General features: G+C 38.7%; 3 protein-coding genes across 3 annotated transcripts in view; all 3 read right to left on the reverse strand.

Moving 5' to 3' along the window:
* Positions 1–11,610, reverse strand: part of LOC108046053 (glutamate receptor ionotropic, kainate 2) — a 28,607-nt gene extending 16,997 nt beyond the window's left edge. Inside the window, exons 1-7 of the mRNA XM_044459673.1 lie at positions 11,356–11,610; positions 11,144–11,290; positions 11,023–11,085; positions 10,328–10,537; positions 6,842–7,053; positions 4,489–4,647; positions 4,269–4,427 (exon numbers count right to left, since the gene is read on the reverse strand). Coding sequence (XP_044315608.1) covers positions 4,269–4,427; positions 4,489–4,647; positions 6,842–7,053; positions 10,328–10,537; positions 11,023–11,085; positions 11,144–11,290; positions 11,356–11,437 — 1,032 coding nt within the window. The 5' untranslated portion in view covers positions 11,438–11,610. The remainder of the gene's footprint in view (positions 1–4,268; positions 4,428–4,488; positions 4,648–6,841; positions 7,054–10,327; positions 10,538–11,022; positions 11,086–11,143; positions 11,291–11,355) is intronic.
* A 550-nt stretch (positions 11,611–12,160) lies between these two features.
* On the reverse strand, positions 12,161–16,832 carry LOC108038471 (glutamate receptor ionotropic, kainate 2). Its single transcript, XM_017115258.2, has 12 exons — positions 16,131–16,832; positions 15,925–16,074; positions 15,800–15,862; positions 15,529–15,735; positions 15,189–15,406; positions 14,982–15,131; positions 14,484–14,920; positions 14,247–14,424; positions 13,964–14,187; positions 13,769–13,906; positions 12,843–13,273; positions 12,161–12,784 (listed from the first exon to the last, which is right to left on the reverse strand). Exons 1-12 carry the CDS (start codon positions 16,225–16,227, stop codon positions 12,360–12,362), a joined length of 2,718 nt encoding a protein of 905 aa, XP_016970747.2. The 5' UTR covers positions 16,228–16,832; the 3' UTR covers positions 12,161–12,359.
* Positions 16,833–16,864: 32 nt separating this feature from the next.
* LOC108038465 (cilia- and flagella-associated protein 299) lies at positions 16,865–18,616 on the reverse strand. The gene is made up of 2 exons (XM_017115251.2): positions 18,154–18,616; positions 16,865–17,292 (listed from the first exon to the last, which is right to left on the reverse strand). Exons 1-2 carry the CDS (start codon positions 18,589–18,591, stop codon positions 16,903–16,905), a joined length of 828 nt encoding a protein of 275 aa, XP_016970740.2. The 5' UTR covers positions 18,592–18,616; the 3' UTR covers positions 16,865–16,902.
* Between the last annotated feature and the right edge of the window lie 14 nt (positions 18,617–18,630).

Here is an 18,630-nt window from a genome sequence, read left to right on the forward strand (position 1 = left end):
AAGTGGTACAGTTTTGATAATATCCGCTCCGGGAATAAAAATCTTGTGCACTGAGGAAGGTATGTAAAACCACGGATATTCTTTAAAAAAAATGCGTGCAGTTTCGAAAGCATATTCGCGAAATCTCTGAATGTTAATGGTGTATCCAGAGGCCATACAGCGTGTTCTTGTTCCCGAAACGCTTTATATCCCTATTACATTTTCTCAACCTTTTACATAGGATTTTACTAAAATTTTTAACGGTGCAATGTATAAAATTCAAATCCGTTTCATAACATTTAGATTTGTCCAGAAAATTCTCAAAAATAGGCTCAACTATATCCCAAACTTTAGCAGGGGCACGTTAGGGCAGCTGATCTTGAATATTTTACACACTGGACGAACCATAGTTTACCACAGATATTCACTTTTTGCGGGACGGGCCTCACAAAATTGTAGTCTACTGAAGCTGAAGTTTTCTTTCAAAAAGCGGGCTACAAACATTGATGGATTTGAACTAAAACTACGAATATAACATCTACTCACAGGTCACAAAACATTCATTTTATTTTACTACATACCTTGAACTTTAGGAAAATGGGGAACTTGTTTCAAAACAGGTGAAATCCAACAAAATGTCGCAAATATAAAAATAAGTGCATCAATCAAGCTATACGTTTAGTGCTACCATATGATCTAGTTTATCGAATTTTTCAATCATAGTTTTTTTTTTCGATAAATGACTATTTTACTATCGGTAAAAACAAAACTTTTTTTATTTTTAACAGTTAAAAATTTGCTAAGTCTAAAGCTAAAACAGCCAAATCGGCCACTGTGCGGCGGTGTTTCAACGATTTATTAATACAATTTTTGCAGACATGGTAAGGGATGGTAACGTAGTAATATATTTGGACGATATCACGATCGCCAGTAAAAAGATACAAGAACATCTAAATGTTCTTAGGGAAGTTTTTGATCGCTTAGGTGTTAGAGATTTTCCCGTTCCAGATAAAATTCAAGGTGTTAGAAGCTTTTCAGGTTTATGTTCGTATTTTAAAGATTCAAAAAGAATTTTTCAATGATCACAAAATCATTATGAGAACTGTTAAAGAAAGATAAAGAGTTTGTATTCGAAGAGAAGGAATTACAAAGTTTCGAGATGCTTAAGAAAATGTTAGTGGAAGCTCCAGTGTGGGGATTATATTATTACAAAGACGAGATAGAATTGCATACAGATGCAAGCGCACAAAGAAAAGAGGATACAAAGTTACACCCTATTTTTTATTTTTCAAAGGCCACAACAAAAGACGAAGCAAATTATCATATAATTAAACTTGAACGTTAGCGATAATTTATGCTCTAAGAAAATTTTGAATTTATGTGCAAGGTAGACGATTTAGAATAGTTACTGATTGTAACCCACTGACGTTAACATTGAATAGGATTGAGTTGAACCCCTTGCTTGAGTATGACTTTGAGTTAGTTCATAAAACGGGTAAACTTATGCAACTCGTAGACGCGTTAAGTAGGAATACGAATATATCTCAAAATGTTCGTAAACGGACTTAGAAACGATAGAAATACGCGAGCTTTTACCAAAGTCTCGTTAAATGTTTGCAAACGGACTCAGAAAAGAGCGTTTAGTAAACAAAAACCGGGCGACATATTTTTCAGCCTTATGTCCAGTTTTCAATCACTTTTGAGCTCGTTTGCGATAGTTTTTCAAGACTTTATCGTTTTTCCATGGAAACTGACTGATGCGTAGTTTCTCGGCACACGGAATCGTTCGGTTCTTTTCGTTTCTTTTCTGCGTGCGCTCTTTTGTGATCGGAAACTTGCAGAGTGCAGTCTAGGAAAATTGAGTGTTTAGTGCTGAGACCAAAAAGTGAAAAAAATGTCAAACAACTACACAAGTCCTTTTAATGCTTCTGAAGACACTCAGAAGTCAGGTAAGAAAACGTCTAAATGTATTTCAAATAAATACATTACAATTCTGTTTTTATTACAGCTATTTTAGACAAATTAGAAAGACTTAATAAGAAAATGCACCTAATCATAAACAAGTAGGGACATCTCCTTCATCCGCAGAGAATTTAGCTAAAACCCTACGGTACATGCTACAAGTTTGGTCCAGGAACTAGCTGACAGATCCAAAATTGATGTGAACCCACTCACAATAACTAGGGCTCTAAACAATGAAGGATTCCGCAGCAGGACTCCTCGCAAGAAACCTCTCATAAGTGAGAAAAATCGTGCCCTTCGTATGGAGTTCGCAAAAGAGCACCTTAACAAGGATTATGAGTTCTGGAAAAAGGTTTTGTTTACTGATGAGTCCAAATATAACATCTTTGGATATGATACCATGGCCAAGGTTTGGAGGAAATCCAACACTGCAATGGATCCCAAGCACCTCATTCCAACAGTAAAGCATGGCGGTGGGAGTGACATGGTTTGGGGAGCAGTTGCAGCGTCGGGAGTAGGCAACTTGGTGTTCATCGAGGGTAACATGGATCGTTTCCAATATAAGACCATATTGGAAAATCATTTGAAGTCATCGGTGGACAAACTATGCCTTGGCCCAAGCTGGATCTTCCAACAGGACAATGATCTTAAGCATACAGCGAAGATAGTGAAGGATTGGCTGCTTTATTATGCCCCCCGGCAATTATATTCACCACCACAAAGTCCGGACTGGAATATAATAAAGCACGTTTGGGAAATTTTGGAACGAAAAATTTGCTCCTATGCTGCGAGAAAAACTTCAAGAGGAGTGGAAAAAATAACAGGAGCAGAGATGGAAAATTTAGCTTTTTCAATCATTCTTGTATATTCTTAGAGTACGTTGTTGTTTTTGTAGAGGTTGCTCTCACTGGGCTCTCTCTTTTTTGATCTCATCGCTATCAAACTCTATCAGAGAGTTGGAGGGAGCTATAAACTATTAATTTATGTGAGATATTATTGAGTTCTGTTTATTAATATTATTTCGCGGTGCACAGGTAATGAATATAACAATTGGCTTTTATTAAACTACTGGATAAATGCTGATGCTTTCTGCTGATTTTCCACACACGTTCGGCTGCTTCGGATTCTCTCCTGCTACCATAGAGTAAGAAACTATATAGAGGTTTCATTTGCTCTGCCCGCGCTCTCGAGTGACTTTGCCAGTGATGCCACGTAGGGGAAAAACCGAAAAAAAGAGAGTTTTTCATTTGTTCGAATCGAGCTTCATTCCATGCCCATGGTGAATTCTTATTGCTGCACTGGTCGCTCTTATTCCTAAGGATTGGTGCGAAATCTCCCCATACTATTGCTTGTGCTTCGCACATGTTAGAAGTGGTGAGAAACCGAAGTTAGAAGAAGTTAGCTTCGAACATGGCTCTCAGCAGAGCTTTGGCAGAGGCCCGGGCCATAGAGTAATAATGTATAGAGCCGTCATTTGCTCTGCCCGCGCTCTCGAGTGACTTTGCCAGTGATGCCACGTAGGGGAAAAACGGAAAAAAAGAGAGTTTTGCAAATGTTCGAATCGAGCCTGAATCCATGCCCATGGTGAATTCTTATTGCTGCACTGGTCGCTCTTATTCCTAAGGATAGGTGCGAGAATTCCCCATACTATTGCTTGTGCTTCGCACATGTTAGAAGTGGTGAGAAACCGAAGTTAGAAGAAGTTAGCTTCGAACATGGCTCTCAGCAGAGCTTTGGCAGAGGCCCGGGCAGAGCAAATGAAACCTCTATATAGTTTCTTACTCTATGCCCGGGCAGAGCAAATGAAACCTCTATATAGTTTCTTACTCTATGCCTTTAGTAGATCTGCTTGCCTACTCTCTGTTACATTTACACGGTGTTAAACGGTGTTAAACTATATCTTTAGGGATATCTACATATATCATACCCCTACGATAATATGTCCAGTATAGGAAATTGTTCTTATTGTTCAATAGTAAGATTTAGATTTTAAGGTTTGAACGTTTTTTTTTTTAATGATAGTTTTGAACACCTTTATTAAATGGAAAAAATATATATATTTTATTTTTCTTGTAATTAAAGAAATTTATATATTTTAAGAGTTGTATTTTAACTAAGTCAGACTGAATCCTATTTAAACAAACATTTAATTTCAGAAACCATTTGGTTCATACTTTTAATTACCTTTTAACACCATTTATTATTTATTGGTAATAATAAATTAATATTTATTTTAAATATTAAATCCGTTTAGGAAATTTGTAGCTTAAAATCCTTATAAAAAGGTGCTGAATATATATATCTAGTATAGTCCTTGGTAAACTTACCTTTTTCATTTCCTCTACCAAACGCGGTCCTGGCTTCCAAAAGCCTCGCCCACAGCTAAACTGAGGAGTGTAGAATCCAGGACGTTGACTTATTACCCAAAGAGCGTTGTAAAACAGAACAACTGAGTCATAAACCATCTGTGTTCCAAGTGAATCAAACTACAAGGGGATAATAATATAATGAGCACAACATCAGGCGGGTTATATTATTCGGTCCTACCCTGGTTTCAACCTCATTGTCGAACACATCAATCTCATCGTGAACTGGCGGGGGAATATAGGATCGTATCCTGACAGCCGCCACGGACACAGTGAATTCCCGCGAATAAAATCGATCGACGCCGCTTACATGTGTATCCAGATTCGTTAGAAATAAATGCTGCGTCAAATAAATAAAACTTATTACATATGTGCAAAAGTCAAAATAAGGTTTTATTGCTAAAAGGGATATAAACACAGTTTTTTAAGAAGTGTATGCACTCATAAAAATAAATATCTTCATTATGAAACATAAAACCATTTAAATTTTACTACTTCGTTGGGCATTTTCAATAAAAGCATTTTCTTAAGTTTAAAAGCGAAAATTTATTTAAAAATGCTTATAGAAAATCATACAAATTCAAGAAAGGATTTTTCTTAAATGAGGTAAATGTCTAGTAGCTAACAAAGTTTTTGGCTTATTGCCCAATTAAGCGGACTTTAACGATACTGCTGAGAATAGCCATTTGATTGCAAGCAATTCCCTATTGAAAATCAATTGTATTCTGATCGACCCAAAAAAAACTTAACAGAGAGTACGGGTTCCACAGCACGGCTCAAAACCAAGTTTAAACGGAGACTTTATCTGCCTAAAAAATTGTATCAGTGCACTATGGGGTTTTTGACCATTTTATGTGGCATTTAGGCATTTTTTAAATGTGCTCTAATTTAAAAAAAAATGGGAATGCATCAACGAACATCAAACTGTTATGCCTTATACTCAAAATGTTAATATTTAACAGCATATGTTACAGTTGTAAAGTCAGCTGTTGCATCCGAAAGCATATGCGCTAGGGTTGCAATTTTTTCAAACCGTTCTGTGAAATTAATTTTATTCGTGTAAAACACCATTTGGAAAGAAAAAAACAAATGGAAACTGATCTAACAGGTTTGTACTATATGTTAAATGTATTAATTGAGCGTGTGCACTTTTGGTGCAATTTGAATTTTTCTTAGATAACCTCACTTTCCCCAACGCCGACGTGGTTGCTGTTTGGAATAGCGAGAAGGGCCGGCTTGAGCAAGAAAAGGCTATACAATGTTTGATGAACAAATTAATTATAATATGAGGATCATTTTGATATGTTTGTCCTGTCAGTTGCCCGTCAATTTGGACAAATTCGAATCATTTTGCCTACAAACTGGCGAATTGATAGTCGATATGCATCCGTGGCTACCGATGAGTTCTTAGTTTGATGGAATTTTTTCTTTTTGCTTTTGTTGGACTTATTATCATCCACTTTTATAGGCATAGAGCAACAAATTTCAGCTCCTTAAATTTCATTAATTTTTTTTTAGTTTTAAACGACGTTCCTATGGGAGCTATAGGATATTTTTTCCTGATCCGAACGATTTTCACAATATATGTGCCTAGGGACAAATATTGACGATTTCATGTCGATGTCTCCAAAACTGACCGAGTTATTAATTATTGCCACAAAAACAGGTCAAAAACCCCATAGCGCAGTGACTCAAGAACCTGGTTTTTTGACTGAACAAGAATACACTTCTTATTGTCGGAAATTTTTAAATTACACATATACATTTATAATTTTTACTCATGAGATTCAGATTATTTTTAGGCCTTGTAAATCGAAATAAATGTTAAAAACATATTTTAAACAGAGTGTAACTAAAACGAATGACATCTGTGCAAAATATAAAACAGTTTAAATATGAAAAACAATTTTTGAACTCACACAGCTCACTTGAGTTTTGTTTTTTTTTAAATCACTTGAGAGATTTGAGGACCTCTTTCGGATAGCACCCACATTGTTAATCCTCGATTGTTAACAATAATTAATTTGACTGATCTTTCAATCTTGGGATGCTTGGGATGATCCTAATATGTACAATAATAAACTGTACTCAATTATTGTAAGATAAGTAATTTTGCAACACAAAGTTAGTATTTTTTTATATTTTTGTCGGCCAGAACATTTTAACAACCAAATTAACTTTTCTCTAAGCTCAACGAAAAGTTATGGGTCCAAGCATTTTAACCAAGCATTTTTCCGTGTTTCAATGAAAATTATGTCAGAGCCACTTAGGGCGCGTAATAAACACTTTTCGAAATTTTCTTGTATGTTGTATCATCAAAATATAAAGAAAGGAAAGTACTTCAAAGTTAGCAAGAAAAAAAAGCTATTAAAATATTTTAAATTAATAGCACAATACGAATGGAAACTTAACTTGGATGCTATGTTGAAAATTTATGTCTGAGAATTAAAACAACTTATACTTTTTTCTAGATTATGTAAATCAAATAATTGTAACGGCCTAAGGTAACGTAATACTAAGGTTTTAATACTCACATTAAATGACCCAGTCATATTGAATCCAATTGAGGCGTTGATCACGTCCACCAAAATTTCGGACGGACAATCAAGAAGAACAAACTTCTCACGAGCGTTGCTTATGCGCTTCCAGAGAATTCTATAGTCACTTCCACGCTCGAATTCCTGCATCTTGATTCCTGTTTTATGGAGTTGTTTCCATGCTAGGATGTGCTGCAGGCGATTAAGGTCTTTTGGGAAGGGATAGGTTAGGATAAATTGGGAAAGGTTCGCGACAGGCCATCAATAATATTGAGACTCAAGTGACTTGGCCGAAAGAGCGAAGTAAATTATTTTTTAATCCTATTAGCTATGTTATTTTCTTTATAAATATTAAGTCTGTTTCATTTATTTAGTAATAACAGGTAAATTGTGTAGGCTTTTTGTACCCTTGCAAAAGGTATTATAATTTTGTTCAAAAGTGCAACGCATGTATATATATTCTTGATCAGGATCGCGTCCTGAGTTGATATAAGCATGTCCGTCTCTCAGTTTTAAAGATATTGAATTGAAACTTTGCACACATCTTTCTTTCTTTTGCACGCAGTATATAAAGCGGAACGGTCGGGATCGGCCGACTATATCATATAGCCGCCATATAACTAATTGATCGAAAATGTCAAAACTTTGGTGTTTGTTTAGTTAGGAAGTTGGGATTTTCTATGACTTTTATGTTTGGCCAATCCATCCGACCTACCAAATTTCATAAGGATCGGCCGACTATATCCTATAGCTGATATATAACTGAACGATCGGAAATGCCAGAACTTTAGTGTTTTTAAAGTTAGGAAGGATTTTTATGAGTATTAAGAATGTATAATATGAATAATATTGGAGAATATAATTTACAGAATATTCTGCAAGGGTATTTCAACTTCGGCTCCGCCCGAAATTAGCTTTCCTTTTTTTATACCCTTGCAGAGGGTATTATAATTTTGGTCAAAAGTGTGCAACGCAGTGAAGGAGGCATCTCCGACCCTATAAAGTATATATATTCTTGATCAGGATCACCTCCTGAGTTGATATAGCCATGTCCGTCTGTCCGTCTGTCCGTCTGTCCGTCTGTCTGTCCGTCTGTCCGTCTGTCCGTCTGTCTGTTTCTACGCAAACTAGTCTCTCAGTTTTAAAGCTATCGAATTGAAACTTTGCACACACCCTTCTTTCCTTTGCACGCAGTATATAAGTCGGAACGGCCGGGATCGGCCGACTATATCCTATAGCTGCCATATAACTGATTGATCGGAAATGCCATAACTCTGCTGTTTGTTAAGTTAGGAAGTTGGGACTCTCTGTGGGTATTATATTTGGCCAATCAATCCGACGTACCAAATTTCATAAGGATCGGCCGACTATATCCTATAGCTGCCATATAACTGATTGATCGGAAATGCCATAACTTTGGTGTTTGTAAAGTTAGGAAGTTGGGACTCTCTATGGGTATTATATTTGGCCAATCAATCCGACGTACCAAATTTCATAAGGATCGGCCGACTATATCCTATAGCTGCCATATAACTGATTGATCGGAAATGCCATAACTTTGGTGTTTGTAAAGTTAGAAAGTTGGGATGTTCTATGGGTTTTATATTTGGCCAATCAATCCGACCTACCAAATTTCATAAGGATCGGCCGACTATATCCTATAGCTGCCATATAACTGAACGATTCGAAATGCCATAACTTTGGTGTTTTTAAAGTTAGGAAGTTTGGATTTTTTATGAGTATTAAGAATGCATCATAGGAATAATTTTGGAGAATATTATTATAGAGAATTCTGCAAGGGTATATCAACTTCGGCTCCGCCCGAAGTTAGCTTTCCTTTCTTGTTTAAAGTTATTTTTGCTTCAATCAAAAAAACTTTTACTGTAAATTATTAAACCGTGTATTTTGTTGTGACATTTTGCTCTGTATTGGAGGTCTACACTGAAAAGTTAAGACTTGACCCGTTGACTTCCGTTAGCTTCTACATTTTTCCACACTAGCATCCTGGAGCATTGAGTGGCTAGATCGACCCTTCTGGTGATAATGATCAAGAATATATGTACATATATTCTTTAAGGGTCGAAATTGTCTCCTTCAGTGCGTTGCAAACTTTGGATTGAAATTATAATACCCTCTGCAAGGGTATAAAAATAATCCAGAGGATTTAAATATACCCGGATTAACGTGGTCGTGGATAAATCGAATATCTTACTATTTATAGCCCAGCATAATTTTATTAACGACTTGCCGGACATATATTTATCTCAAGTAAACCATTTACGAAATGCACTTGGTAGCTTACTTGACATTAAATACTGAAGGTGTAATTCTGCCCTGCACCTACGCAACCTGAATATCCATATCCTTCTACTATCTTATTTTTATAAGAGAAAAATCACAGAAGTCAACCAAACGATACCAAACGACACCACGCTTAAATCTTATTCTTATAATTCCACTTTCACCACGAAAACTTGACGGAAATCACAGATCAGGAAATAAATAATTTATTTACATGATTATTATTCTACGTCATCTTTATAGTCTAATTCCTATTCGAACCTAATATGCTTATGCTAAATTTTTACTGATGATACAGTGACCAAATATTTCTACTAAAACAAGAAAGGAAAACAATTTCGGCAATCCAGTAGTCAGATTTCTTATTAATGTTTCTACAAATTTCATCAGTCAGTTTGTTTAAAGTGAGGTTACAGTTCTCTTCTAGCTAGTGGAAGTGCGTGAAGATTCTAAGAAGTATTTATTTGTCTGACTTTTGGGGGTTCGTGCATGGAAAGCTAGAACGAGTTGGGAATTTTAAATACTGTAGTGGGAGAAAAATTAGCTAATTAAAATTTCCATAATTATTTTATACTTAGAGCAATCAAAGCAACAACTTTATATAATAACATAGGTGGACAAGATGCTCCGTATAAATAATTTTAATATTTAATATAACCATCAATAAAGTACAAAATGTGTCAATAAAATAACCAGTATAATAAGATTAAATTGAAATCAAAGTTGCTGTTAAAGCTGGTTGTTTAATTTTTAACTAAGTTTTCCTTAAAAAAATTTCCGAATTTTCCAATTCAGTCTTGATGATAAAAAAACGTACTTAAATCGAATTAAAGTCGAGTATTTTTTTAGAGTGTACATACGTATACAAGAAGTGGTAAGAATGTTGTATATTTAGATATAAAAAACTTTTGAAAAATAAACCTGTGATTTTAATTACACAAGTATAGAAAAGAATATAAACAAATGAATTAATATAAAATTATTCGAAAAATTGTACAATTTTCATATGATGCATCTTGTTCTTGTAAAAATGTAACCCATTCATTTTTGTTGGCTTTAATAATAAGCTTCGAAATCTGCTACCAATTTGGCAAAAATAAATATTATAAGCTTGGGTATGACCAAGATGAATCAAACCAAAATTGTGGTTATTAAAAATATGTGTTTAATTTCTGTACATACGAGTATTTTTCTCGTAGGCGATGGTAAAGGACTTCCAGTCGAAGCTTTTGCTACCCAAAATATCGGAAAAAGCCTTAGACAGCATTAGTTCCATTGGAGCGACATTCACAGTGAGTTGGTGGTTGAGACGCTCCCTGAACGACTGTTGGGGCTGCCAATCGAACTGCAGATGCGGTATACCCGTCGTATTACACAGAACTTCGACTATATCTTTAGGTAAACGAGAGAATGAAATAAAATGGGAAGTGAGCCAAAAATGTGTATATCCTAGACTTGTATATTTTTGTTTAGAATGATCCGGGGAACTACCAAATCACACAACGAAAGTGGCGATAAAAACACAAAGAGCACAACAGAGGCAAATGTGATGGGGATTTCTTTTTGGCAGCAGTTCAAATTGTCCCCAACCACCGTACCCTTTATTTACTGAACAAATATTTAGATCCAATTTTACGGCCAACATATGTGTGTTTGGATATTTTGAAGAATCATTAACGAGGTTGACGAGCCTTTAGAAATTCTCTTTGGAATCGCAGACAGAATCTGCCGAACTCTGCATCTTCCTCGCTCTCTGCTTTTCTTTTATAAATTTGTATACGCATGTATATGCAGCTACAAATTTTTTTTATGACGCTGAAGCATATGATTTGGTTTAAAAATAATTTAATTAGTATACAAAGGAAAAAGAAACTTACCGCTGTTCGTCTTTGAACTTGGTCCGAAAATAGCGGCCACCCCATTTCCAATCAAGTCACAAGCTAACGGAGTGTTATTAAAAGTGATCTTGTGCATTAATCCCATGCCATGTTGACTTACACAGATCTTGCAGCACAATGCTGTCGTCAATACTCAGATAGTGCTTGATGGGTTCCAATCTCAAGGCAGGATTAATGGCATTCACTTCCTCCACTGCCACACTGAAGGCTTCGGCCAACTTCATTTCCGTGTCGAAAAATATAGCTCCTAAACGAAATCGTAGTCCGCTTATTTCGGAAATGACAACCAAACACTTATTTTCATTAACCAACCAATTTTTATCACTAGAGAATCTTCATTGGCGCCACTGCACGAAATCAATGCCAAAAGAACTAAAAACTGTACAGCTGACATGCTGTGGCCTAAGCTGTGGATAACTTAGATTTACACAGTCTTGATTCTCTACTCGTCAGAAACACTTAAAGACTCTTCAAATTAAAAACGAATATACAAATTTTTAATCGCGCAACCCGACAAAAGAACTCGGCCAGATCCAGACCGACGCACTGCTCGAAGAGCACTGAAAAATCCACACAAAAAAGTTTATTTTGAACCTCTGCAGTGGCGAGATCAACCACGTCATCGAGAACAACAAACTTTTTGGGTGGAAGGAGCACTACGGATTCCACTCACCCCATGAAGAGCCACCAGCACATGTCTAGACTCTAGACCATGCAGACACGAGCACGAGCAGTGGCTGGAAATGGACCAATAAATGAAAGCTAAATGTGCTCTAAAATTAGACTAGCCGGACGCCCCCGTAACTAGCTAAACAGAGTATGTCAATACAAAAGAAAAGTGTGAGGAAAACGACAAAAAAACTTAAAGAGCTGAACATTTTATCCGCAGATGATCGAGTAAGGGATACACATCAATTTGTTTTTTTCGAAAGTCTCAAAATAATAACTTTTTTAAATTGCAATAAAAGGAATACATAATATTTATAAGTCACATAGATCGGCCCGAAAAATGTTTAAAGATATGTATTTATTATCAACCGTTAATCCGTTAAAAAATTATAACTATTACATAAATTTTGTTTAACGATAAAAAAAAAAAAACGAAATGGACGAATTTTTCATAATTTGATACATGGTCTATCCAACGAAATTCTCCAGGACGTCTGATATACCCAATTGCGCCATCTTTTGTTCTAAGATTTATAAATATAGCTCCATGTATATGTGTATGCACATATCAAACGGACCATTTCTTTGAAATGACAAAGTGAAATCTAGCAAACAACTTTAAAACACTAACAATATGTTCAGAGCTCCTAACTGACCGTCTTGCTGCGAGTCTTCTCCTTGGAGCTCCTCCTGGAACTGGACGACCGCCTGGAAGAGGATTTGTCGCTGCTGCTCGAGATCCTCATCGGCTTCTTTCGGACCCAGAACTTGAGGGCAAAGGCCAGCTCCGCCTTGAGAGCCTGCCACGGGGTGACCCGTTCCTCCACCGCCACGTGCTGCACGTTCCACAGAAACTCGAAGATGCCCAGAATCACGCCGGTAAGGACGCCACCGGCCAGGACAAGGAAGACGCCGCCCAGTTCGACGATGGACAGCTCGTCGCCATCCACTTCGTGGATGGATTCGCAGGTGACGTTGTGATTCTTCCACCACTTGTTCTTCATCTTGTACAGCTCGCCCTTTTCGCTCAGCTGGAGGATGGACACGCTGAGGTTGGTCCGGTAGTCGGCACCTGATCGAGAAGGAAGGCTCTGCAATCGATGTTTCGTATTGCCACATGAGGCACTCACCCAGGGGCACGGCCAGGCCGTAGTGCTTCTCCCCGATCTGTTCGCCTATCTGGATCAGGTCGCAGTTCCGCTCGATGTTGTACGTCAGACTGGTGGTCTCCATCAGGAAGGCGTAGTCGCCCTGCTCCTTGCGCACCCGCGCCACCCCCTCCTTGTTCGTGCTGGTGAAGGCGGACGGGTTGAAGTCCTTCATCTGGTTCCAGGCCCGCTGGTAGTCGGTGTCGTTCGACTCGGAGAAGAACAGCGAGGTGCTGCCGCCCCGCATGCTGCCGAACTGCACCTCGTCCTGCTCGATCAGGTCCTGCAGGCTCTTAATGCTGCTCTGCCACTTGTTGCTGGTCAAGAAGGCCGCCAAGTTGGCCGTGTACGTACTAAGCATCATCAGGGCGAAGAACCACCACATTCCAGTCAGAATACGCATGTGGGGACCTCTGTGAAATCGATAAAGATAAAACGATGCCAATCAGAACGATGATAATTTAAAAAAAATGGATTAGGTTTGTCAAATATCACCATCTCATTGGAACTGATCATCATTTTATAACACTACATATGTAAGTAGTTCAAAAATCAAATTAAAATATCGCATAAATATAATAAAAACAAAATAGTTTTTATCGCAATTAAAAATAGAGAAAGGAAAAGAAAATTTGAATACCATTGTATTATATGTTAATATATATTATACCATTGTATTATATGTTAATATATATTAAAGTGAAAAAAATACTCGTGAACAAGACAGAACTAATTAAAAGTCGAGTTCTGTTGAGAACTTAGTTGGGTGCGTGTACCTATATGACTTCTATGTGATTGTATAATACAATTTGTATTTATAAAAATCGAAAAATTTAACTTATTTAACAGCCTATGTCCTTCTATTAATTACGATCAATTTTAAACTCATTTCACGAACAATCTCTGACCTAGGTAGTATATCACATCCCTGTTGCATTATAGAGCCCACCATCAGCCATGTCGAGTTGTTGACATTCCAAATATTCTCCAGTTCATCTGGATCCTGAATAGCAGGATTTGGTGGCAGCCATTCGCGATAGGAAAGCCTAGAAAGAGCCAAATAAAATCCCCTTCGGCACAAGTTAAATTGGGCAAATACCCACCTGGCGATGAAAACGAAAGCCAGAGTCATTATCAACTGGGCAAAGATCATGTAAATCCAGACCTCAACGGCGAAGGGTTTCAGGAAGGCAAACTGATTCTCTGGCTCCGGAGGTTTCTTGTAGTGCAGAATGCTAATGCCCAATTGCATAAAGGGCACCGTGAAGTCCACCACAGAACGTCGCATTTGGGTTATGGTCAGATCGCAAACGCCTATTTGGGCATGCTAAGTAATGGGAAAACGAAGTATTAATGAATTAGAGAAACTCTTTAGATGTGACCTACGTGGTCTATCAGCTTGCGTATAATGCCATCCCATTGTTTGGTCTCCGGGTTATATTTCCCATTGCCGTTCACGATCATGAACTCATAATCAAAGTTCATCAGTTCGGAGAGCTTTCTTATGAGATCCACGGCATACCCCTCGTACTTCTCCCTGCCTCTGAAGTTCTCGTGATCCTCTCTAGCGGAAATACAAAATTCTATAGTCTGCGGTAAATCTGGGGATTGCGGCAAACCAACTTCATCATAAAGTAGGGCTCCTCGAAGTGCGTTACCACATTGTAGAGCTTCCGCTGCTCCGAGAAATCCTGAGCAGTGCCGCCACTATCCAGTTCCAGGTTGAGGCGACGCGTCTTGATTCCATTATCTGGCGTCCAGACCATCATGGGCTCGTTCACGGTCGGCTTGTAGATCTCGAGATTGAAGTGGGTGCGCTGGCCGTTCTCGTTCAGCTTCATGTTCTCGGTCTTGAAGCGCGGCTCCACATCGTCCTCGGAAATGGTTTTCATTTCGTTAACTATAAATGCTCCCAGCATCCAGGGAGAAGGGCTGCCGCACTGCCGATTGGGTGGATGAAAGGGCTGCATGGCAGCCATAACATTTCGGGCAGAGCTGGCAAAAAGGACCACGGCATCAAAGATAAGAATTGGCAACATAGTCTGGTTTCCCAATATTTGCTGAGGAGTAAAAACTAAGTTAAAACCAAGTCTGCCACCACTCCAAATCCTTTCCACTCACATCCACCTTGGTGATACGGGTCTTCTTTCTTTCAAAGGGATTTGGATCTACCACTTTCATTCGCACTGAGGTAATGTTGGCCTTAAAGTCTTCATTGTAAATATCCCTCAACCCCGAGCTATGCGTGTCCAAGTGGGTGAGAAACCAGTTCTGGGAATACATTTTTGCTTATTTGGTGTTCTCGGGACTTCCTAACAAGCAACATACCCTGAATGGTCCCTGCAGCTTGAAGTCCATGGAAATCTTCAATAGCTCCTTTAAAGTTTTCGGCTCACAGTCCAAAATGATGCGCTGTTCATGGAAGGTCTCGTCTGCTTCCTTCCACAGTACTCGATAGTCATCTGCGTAGTCCGCCAAATGACGAAGCTTAACGTAGTCACTGTTAAGAGCTTGAATGTTCATCAGATCCTGTAGGCGTGCCAGGCCTAAGATGGGAATTGAATAGGGTTTAATGAACTTACCCCGCAAATAAGAAACACCTTTGCTGGGCACAAGGTATATTACTTGCTATCCTAAATGAAACCCAATAGATTGGGACATCACTTACCCTCAGGTGTCTCATAGATCAGCGTGAAGGTGCGCCACTCGTAGTTGGTTTTGATGATCTCGAAGTAGGCGCGTGACAATACGGACAGGGAGGGTGCCACATTGACGGACATCTGATGGTTCAGGTGCTCCTGGCGCGTGGCCTCCAACTTCAAATCGTACTCTATGTGTGGAATGCCGGTCGTGTTTGCGATTTGCGCAACGATATCTGCGATAGAAAGGGGGAACCGTCACATCGCGAACATATGTCTCTAGCCTTACACTCAGCGTACCACTGCCTGCCTTTGAACTTGGTCCGAAAATAGCCGCAACGCCATTGGAAATCAGTTCACACGCTACACACGGAAGATGAATTTCTCATAACTTTGCTCTACAAAATCTGTGGTTATTTACTTACTAATTTGCTGCAGAAGAAAACTGTCGTTGGTGGGCATAAATCGCTTGATGGTAATGAATCGCAGCTCGGCGAACTTTAAGTTGTTGACCTCGCGAAACGCCTGATCGAAGCTGAGTTCGATCTCCTTTTCATTTTCATAGAAAATGGCACCTAAATGTACGGCAAACTGTTGAGCAAAGAGCTATTACTGATTGCCGAGGACCTACCCACGGTGATTTCATTGCGACCGTCGCCGCCGAGGGCGAGACTCGCTTTGAAGAAGGCGGCGATGAGTGCATAAATGTGGACTGGACGCAAATGCATTTTTCCTTCTACTTTCCTCCAAATGATTGGTTACCTCAAGACACTAATTGAATGTTCTAAATGCAGCAGCCATTTCGTATTCACTTCTTAGCTGCATATAAACAAGTATATATCCACGGGCGCACACAGACTGGCACAGAAAAGACTAAGTGAAGCACATAGTATGGGGTGTTCTCAAGAATTTATTTTCACGCAACGGAAGCACCCAGTCTTGGAGCGCTTCGCACGCCTACTGACTGCCGGACCGAATGGCACGGCCCAGAATGTGATCTCGGCCGGAGGAACTCTCTCCAGTCGTCGGAAGAGAACCCGTCCCACTGCGCGTATACGCAACGTGCTCTCCGCGGATTCTTCGTGGCGCCTGTTGTCCGTGACGTCGGCGGCATCTGAAAGTCTGGCCGGCCATTCGCCACTTCTTGCGCCCAATTGTTTTCCCTCTTCGCAATCGCATGCCAAATATTTTGACGATCGTGAAATGGCTTTGATTTGCCAAATGTGTTTGAAGTTTTTTTGTGTACCATATTTAGCGGACCTGCAGTTTACTTGGGCTGCATTCGAACACACAAAATCAGCAATGACAGATGTAGAATTTGGAAGAAGTCTTTCATATTTCACAAGTAATATGTCATGGCGGCCATTAAAAATCCCATCAATTTTATTGAATTTGTATGTCATTCACATCTTCCGCCGTATACGATGATCGTATATAACGGTCGACCCGTGTTTCGGCGACTCGATAAATTTGCATAGAGGATGCTCTTCGGTTATATATTTTTCAACGGGGAGCAGAGTTCCATCGCCCTTGTACAAGAAGCATAGGCCCTTGACAGCATCCGGAATAATCTTGTAGTTATCGGATTCGTTGTAGAAGACCTTGCCATTGTTCCAAGTGATGAAGCTCAGGTCCTGACGATTTGGTTCTAGGCGACGGCGGCCTGCGAAAATATCTGCCCAAGGGTGCGACTTGACCCCAGCGACCTTGAAGCTACGTAAACTCTGCTCCAAGTCAATGTAGCCGGAAACACTAAAACCCTTTGAGTCACGAGTGCTCACAAAGATGATAGTCTGAAAGTAAAGGTAGAATATTGGCTTCTCACAGAAAAATAGTGGAATAAATTATGAGTTGTACCTGACCTTTTATTTACCGTTTACTACTTTTAGTGTAGCGTAAAAAAAGCTTAAAAGTCTTTACATAACTTAATGTTATTCACCTTTGTAGACAATGTTATATTTAAGAAACTGCTTAAAAATGTATTTTTTTAAAATGCAACATATTTTTTTACTTATATATTTTTAAGTGAAAACGTCATTCAATTTAAGCAAAAGAATTTTAAGTTATGCATTTTTTCATTGAGTGGTGCTAAAAACTTTAAAGCGTCATAAAAATTAAACGGCGCCAAATTTAAAGAAAATACATATTTAAGTAGAGGAGCCAAAAACAACGACCAGTATATTTTACGTTTCAAGTGGAATGGCCATTATACTAATTTAGGCTAAATAGTTATTATCAACGCATTACGCAAAATGCAAAATAGCTTACGAACATCTAAAAAGGAATTCATTTGCTAGCAAAATAAGCAAAAATATTAAAAGCAACGAAGTTTGGAAAATGTCAACCAATCGTTTTTTGTGAGCCAGAAGACATACCCAGATATTTAACTACGCATTAGTGGCTTCCTATTTCGTTAATATAAAAAAATATAACGTTATAGCTAAAAGTTTGTTTTTGTAGACAAGGGCATGGTCATGGAATTGCTTTACTTAGACTGTAACTAAAACCAAATTGATTTCAGATCAAACAAAAACACCTCTTGTCGAGGTTAAAAAAGTCGTAACGACTGCATCTTAAACATACAAAACTTTACATTTTTTTGTGTAGCATAGTGTTATTTATGAATAGGCAGTTTTAACAGAACAATTTCCTACCGACAGCGATTTGGCTGCATTCCGCTTCTCGCGCTCAGCAAGAGCCAAGGTCAAGGGGTCGTGGGCGACATTTCTGTCGCTGAAATAGAAGAACGTTCCCAGGGGCGGAAAGTGCACGTCCTTGAACTGGGAAGGTGTCATCACAAACGTGCCCACTGTGGCTCTCAAGGGAACCAGGCGGTGCATGACACTATCGTTGGGAAGATACCGCCTGTCCTCCACCTTGATGAACGAATTGAGGTAGTTATCGTAGGCGGTCTCTTGCTTGCTTTCCTCGGCATCGATCAGCTGCTTTCCAGCTCCAACTTTTTTTATGTCTGGGATTTTCCTATGAAAGTCGCCAAAATGCTGCTCCTTTTCCTTCATGACAGAAGATTTTGCTGCTTCTCTAAGCAAATTCGAAGGTTTTTTTATGGACGTTTCTGGATCGACAACCATTTTCAAGTGTAATGTGCTAGGCAGAAACGTGTAATGACA

This window comes from Drosophila rhopaloa, unplaced genomic scaffold (genome assembly GCF_018152115.1).
Source record: "Drosophila rhopaloa isolate 14029-0021.01 unplaced genomic scaffold, ASM1815211v1 contig_2, whole genome shotgun sequence".
Classification (NCBI taxonomy): domain Eukaryota; kingdom Metazoa; phylum Arthropoda; class Insecta; order Diptera; family Drosophilidae; genus Drosophila; species Drosophila rhopaloa.

What these genes read in the sequence shown, in the direction of transcription:
- LOC108038471 (XM_017115258.2), bottom strand. Translation starts at nt 16,227, where the DNA reads ATGCATTTGCGTCCAGTCCACATTTATGCACTCATCGCCGCCTTCTTC. An exon ending in GCTTTCGTTTTCATCGCCAG is followed by an intron (nt 13,907 to 13,963) that starts GTGGGTATTTGC and finishes GGCTCTTTCTAG; the next exon opens with GCTTTCCTATCGCGAATGGC. An exon ending in CGGCCTGGCCGTGCCCCTGG is followed by an intron (nt 12,785 to 12,842) that starts GTGAGTGCCTCA and finishes CTTCTCGATCAG; the next exon opens with GTGCCGACTACCGGACCAAC.
- LOC108038465 (XM_017115251.2), bottom strand. Translation starts at nt 18,591, where the DNA reads ATGGTTGTCGATCCAGAAACGTCCATAAAAAAACCTTCGAATTTGCTT. An exon ending in ATGCAGCCAAATCGCTGTCG is followed by an intron (nt 17,293 to 18,153) that starts GTAGGAAATTGT and finishes CTTTACTTTCAG; the next exon opens with ACTATCATCTTTGTGAGCAC.